This window comes from Hyperoodon ampullatus, assembly GCF_949752795.1.
Source record: "Hyperoodon ampullatus genome assembly, chromosome: 1".
Classification (NCBI taxonomy): domain Eukaryota; kingdom Metazoa; phylum Chordata; class Mammalia; order Artiodactyla; family Ziphiidae; genus Hyperoodon; species Hyperoodon ampullatus.
In genome coordinates this window covers 13775892-13781891 of record NC_136914.1, presented here as the reverse complement: position 1 = coordinate 13781891, position 6000 = coordinate 13775892, and the positions used below count along the sequence as shown (strand labels likewise).

The following is a 6000-nucleotide window of genomic DNA, read 5'->3' as shown; positions in this document are numbered from 1 at the left end:
CACACTGGCACTGAAACGAAATCCATTTGGAACTTTTCTCTTGTGAAAGATACCTAAGATAGAGGAGAGGACTAAGGGGTGAAGTGACTCAAAAAGTGGGGTTCTGTTCGCTAGGGAATAAACAAAGCCATTCTATTGCAAGAACAGATCAAAGGTTAAAAGGCAAATGATACTACATTTAGAGAATAAAAATGTAGTAATTCTCTGTCCTCCATATGGCGCATATGCAAGTGTGATAACGCAACTTGCACTGGCCACAGAAATAAACCTCATGGAAAAGCCACTGACTAAAAATGACTGAAAAACCCCCTTTTTCCCTTTTTTCAGTCTAATCGTTTGGCATCTCTGAATGTGGTACAGATTTAGTCTTGAACCACCCAAGAACATCACGCTGTCTTCTGTCAAGTGCTCAACAGTACCTCTCAGGAGGGCGTTGTTGCTAGCTAATTTTAAATCTGGTATGAGTAATACAGTCAGACCTAGTTAGTATTCGAGAAAGTTGTAGCGAACGCAGAGTGAGAGGATGTGATGTCACAGCATGAACAGTCCCTGGTTGTCCCGTTGTCGGATAAACGTAGTGCATAGATCCAAGTTTCTATTCCAGGTCTCTGAAGCCCACAGCCAGGCCTTTCACTTCTGCTGGGTGGCCTGGAAGGCCTTCAGCTCCACCTGGTACCACTCGGGGGCTTCAGGCCCACTCTTCCCTGGGGGGCTGTGGTCGTAGCCATAGGCAACAGTGAGTTCCTCGTCGGCCTCCACGGCTCGGAGCGTGCGAATGCATTTGATGGGTCCAAAACGGGGGTGGACAAACCTAGACATCAAGATGCACATGGTCATTCCTGGGCCGGACCGGGAGGTCAGATGCAAAGGCTAGAAGGGCTGAGGCAGGAATCACCTGTGTCCTTGCTGCGCCCTGGACACCACCGGCAGGTCCTCAGTGTGCGGGCCACAGAGGAGCCGGCATCAGCTTCCCCTGGGAGCCTGGTGCTCACGGGGGTACTCCGGGCTTCCCCACCCAGACCTGGTAGTGGAATCTGCATTCTAACACCCCGCCACCCTCCCCCTCCCCCTCCCCAGTGATTCCTATGTACATTAAGGTTTAAAAAGCACGGCCCTATCTTCCTTTCTGAGCCTATTTGCCACTCTGTATTTGTAAATCAACAATCAGGATCTTCAACAAAAATCTGTCCTTTTTTTTTTTTTTTTTTCCAAAAATCTGTCTTTAATGAGAAATCAGATCCAATGCGGTCTGTCAGCATTCAGCTCCTCTGGCCTGTTGCATCAGATTACCTGGCTGTACCTCGGGGAAAGGCTTTGCCAGGGCACTTCTGGAGTTGTAAGAAAGAGCCCTGTGGATTTTCAAAAGCAAAAAAACTCTGTTTTCCATCCTGTACCTATAGAGGAAGAGTTATTTTCTAGCATAAAAGTAAATGAAGACTTTTTTTCCCAAGAGGGAAGCCCAGACCGCTCTGCCATCCTGCTTCTTTCAGATTTCCCTCTGATGCACCCTGTGATGGGAGAGGCCGGGCTAAAGCTAGGATTACGCTCCTCTGCCAGAGGCTCCCAGCCTGGCTCACCTGCCCAGCTCCCTGCAGGGGAACAGGAGCTAAATAAGTATTAAGTATAAGTATTAAGAGACTCATCTCCTCTAACAGCTGCTGAACACGGATAACCTGGAAGGCAGGCCACAAAGAAATTAACTTTGTTTTCCTATGCATCTGGTCAAATCCATTCATTTATAGTTACATTTTGAACAAAGGGCATTGAAACACCAAAGGAGGAGGTTCCAGGCCTGAAGTCAGAGGTACCTGGGGCTTGATGCAAGCGCTTGGTGGGAGAGGAGTGTGTCTGCAGCCTATGGACATATTTTGTGGGGAGTAAAAAGGAACAGCCACACCCTCACTCCAAGGGGGCCTCTATGTCCACGCCCTTTGGCTGTCCTGTTTCTTGGAAAGCACACTCGATTTGGGCCCGAAGACTTTGGTGTGAGTCCTGGTGTCACACATTATGACTGCCTCCTTCTGGAAAGCTCACCTCTGCGTCTATGAATCTCACTTTACTCACCTGCCAAATCATGATAACACCAGTAATCCTTATCCTCCAAGAGTCATTGTGGTGACAACATAGGGTCACATAAATAAAGCACCAGTTGTGCAGTGCCTGGCACAACTGAAGACTTGTACCAGTTGTGACATGTGTAAGCAAGCATGTGGGTATATGAGAGCATGCACGTGCACAGAAGTCTCAGACTGGGCTCCAGCACAGAGGACATCCCTGGATCAGGGATTTGGGAATTCCTTATTAAAATCACAACTCTTTGTATCTAAATTAAAATATTTCATTAAAAAGTAATGGAATATTACTCAGCCATAAAAAAGAATGAAATACTGTCATTTGCAGCAACATGGATGGACCTAGAGATTATCATACTAAGAGGAGTCAGTCAGACAAAGAAAAATATCATATGATATCACTTATATGTGGAATCTTAAAAAAAATGATACAAATGAATTTATTTACAAAACAGAAGCAGACTCGCAGACATAGAAAACAAACTTATGGTTACCAAAGGGGAAAGGCGGGGAGAGGGGTAGGGATAAATGAGGAGTATGGGATTAACAAACACACACTACTATATACAAAATAGATAAACAACAAGGACCTACTGTATAGCACAGGGAACTACATTCAATATCTTGTAATAACCTATAACAGAAAAGCATCTGAAAATGAATATATGTATATCCACATCATTTTGCTGTACACCTGAAACTAACACAGTATTGTAAGTCAGTGATACTTCAATAAAAAAAATACTCCTGAAATGGAGCTCTAGTTAACCTTCTGGTACACTGAAAAAAAATTGCACAAGAAGCCTAAGATTTCTCTTATCGTCCTCTTGTATTTTAATTTTCTTGCTCATTATCGTTATTCTCAGGGAGTACAAAATGGACAGACTGAAAAGACAGAACTCAATCTCAGGTGCTGATTCTTCAAAGCAGCCCTAAGGCACAATGGTTAAGACCACTTCTCCACTTTGACAAGAGCCCTGCGTTTCTTTTTTTTTTTTTTTTTTTTTTTTTTTGCGATGCGCGGGCCTCTCACTGCTGTGGCCTCTCCCGTTGTGGAGCACAGGCTCCGGACGCGCAGGCTCAGCGGCCATGGCTCACGGGCCCAGCCGCTCCGCGGCCTGTGGGATCTTCCCGGACCGGGGCACAAACCCGTGTCCCCTGCATCGGCAGGCGGACTCTCAACCACTGCGCCACCAGGGAAGCCCGAGCCCTGCGTTTCTTGTTGCTGATCTGGGACCAGCAGTAATACCAGGGGCCCCACGAAGTTACTGGGAGGATTGAATGACCATGTGCACAGAAGGCTTTAGCACAGCACCGACCTAGAGGAAGTGCTCAGGAAACACTGGCTGCACGATTAGCACTCAGACCAAACCTCTGGGCCACACTCTTCGGTCCCTTGTCGACAAGTAACCTATATTTACAGAGAGAAAAGTAGTTCCTGCCTATCTGTCCATTTGGCACGCTGTACCAGACTACAGTTAAAACAGCTTATAGAGGTGCTGTTCTGTTTAAGTTACAGTGTGCATAACAGTACCAATGATTTTAGAAACAAATGAATGCCATGGATTGGTATCTGAATGTTATATTTGATTATTATTCAGCTAGTCTCCCCATGACCCCAAATAACGAATCGTTCACAGTGGGCTTGGAAAAAAAAACCCTCTAAGGAGCGACTTGATTTTGCACAAATGGTTCCTTCTCTTGTCTCCTGTGCTCTCTTCTTTTTGATGAGAAAAATCAGGTGCTTGCCATGAAATCACAGGGCTCATTTGTTTTAAGGGGCAGCCTAGGTAGCATTTGTTATCCTTAGTTACCACTGCTTTAAAGGGTTGTTGTTCAGCTGTGTGCAGCCTGCAACGATGCTCTGGCCTAATTCACACTGGCCGTGAAAGCCTTGGAGTTAATAACAGTGTCAGTTTCATTTCACATGACACATGTCCTTTGCCATTTCTACCCGCCCTTTAAACAGAAGTTGTAGCTTCAGTACTTGGTACTGGCTGCCAAGGAGAGCAAGTCAGTGCCAGAACAATTTTAAAGCCATCTCAGGGATGCAGGAAGGGACATTCAAATCCTGGCAATTTTCCTACAGATTAAATGCACATGATCAGATCCTGCTTATGTTAACAAGCTAGAAGACTAAGTGACAGCAAACTACAGCCGAGCAGAAAAGGTTGCACACAGCTGCCTAACTCCTAGACTCCTAGTCTGTCCTCAGGCTGAGTTAAGGACAGCAACAACATGGAATCTCAGCTGTATCCTTTAAGGCATAGTCGGAGATGCTTGCCTTTTGGAAGAGAGGGTTCAGGGGGCACATGAAAACTACTAAGATATTTGTAGGACTACTATGTGGAAGAGAGACTGACACTGTACACCAGAAAAAAAGGGAGGTAATTAGGGCCAAGGGCTGGATATTACAGGGAAACCCATATGGGCTCAACAGAAGGAACTTTCTAATCATCAGAGCCCAGCAGCTAATTCCATGATATGTATTTGCTTGTCCAGACAGCCGCCTTTGTGGATAATGGTAAGGTTCTCATCAATGGAGGTTTCCAAGAGGTTCAGTGCACCGTTGGAAGGGAAAGTAGGATTATCTGATTTTTTAAAATAATGATTTTGTTGAGATATAATTCATGTCTCATAAAATTCATCCATTTAAAGTGTACAATTCAGTGGTTTTCAGCTGTGCAACCACCGCCACTAATTTTGGAAGCTTTCATCAGCCTCAAAAGGAACCTCCACGCTCATTAGCCATCAACTTCTACTCCACCCACCCCCACCACCAGCTCTAGGCAACCACTGATCTGCATTCTGTCTCTGCGGCTATAGTGGACTGTTCATATACATGGAAATCATACACTACATGCTGTTGTGACTGGCTTCTTTTTTAATATTTATTTATTTATTCTGGCTACACTGGGTCTTCGTTGCAAGCATGCGGGATCTTCATGGCAGCATGCGGGATCATTAGTTGCGGCATGCAGGCTCTTAGTTGCGGCATGCATGCGGGATCTAGTTCCCCCACCAGGAATCGAACCCAGGCCTCCTGCATTGGGAGTGTGGAGTCCACTGGACCACCAGGGAAGTCCCCATGACTGGCTTCTTGCACTTAGCATGTCTTCAAGGCTCATCCATGTTGTAGCATGTGTTCAGTATTTCATTCCTCTTGATTGTTAAATGATAGGGACTCTGATTTTACATGTTTTTTCCCAATACTGAGAGCTCATGCCCTAGGCTTAGGATCTTTTGGTTCTCCTTCCTTTCACATAATAAAAGGATTCCCTAATCTCCACTGTGCAGAGTCATTTCAATTTGTACTATTACTTCAAATGACACTACCCTTAATTTTCCAGAATGAGACAACTAAAGGACAAAAAAGCCACAATAAAAAAAAAGCAACCACTAAGTATAGCATTTCCACAGCATTTCTACTCTTTGAAGCACTTTTCCATTTCTGAGTTTCAAGTTATAACCATGAGGCCCCTGGCCAGAGGACCCTCGAATATTCTGAGGAAGCCACCTTCCTCGAGGCAGGATGACACCTTTGAGGTGCCCTCCTCATTCTCGGGGCCCCAGCCACTGGCCGCTTGGTATCCTACTCACATGTCATAGATGCAGTTCGGAGTGAAGGAGTGATTTGCCTTGTGTCCCAAGGAGGCACAGTACTTGGATACACGGTTGTAGGGCTCAGGCACATCAATGACCGTTTCTTCATCGAGGGAGAGGGTGTTCCCATTAAGAGCCCAGTCCCTGCTGTCAACCTGTAGAAAACAAGAAAGCGAACATTAGAAAGGCCCTTCCTCCCAGGAGCTCAAAGGACACCGGAGACATTAACTCATTTGTCCTTAAACTTCACAGTTTGAGTGCCACATACATGGAAAGAGCCTAAGGCATCCCTTGCACCTCGATGGTGCAAACCCTGCACACTGAT

At 45.6% G+C, this 6000-nt stretch overlaps 1 protein-coding gene across 1 annotated transcript in view; it reads right to left on the bottom strand.

Annotated features, from left to right (window-relative positions):
* Nucleotides 1–630: 630 nt before the first annotated feature.
* Nucleotides 631–6000, bottom strand: part of SETD7 (SET domain containing 7, histone lysine methyltransferase) — a gene marked incomplete at its 3' end in the record, with an annotated part of 43811 nt that continues 38441 nt past the window's right edge. Inside the window, exons 7-8 of the mRNA XM_079702129.1 lie at nt 5673–5830; nt 631–811 (exon numbers count right to left, since the gene is read on the bottom strand). Of these exons, the coding sequence (XP_079558255.1) occupies nt 631–811; nt 5673–5830 (339 nt within the window). The remainder of the gene's footprint in view (nt 812–5672; nt 5831–6000) is intronic.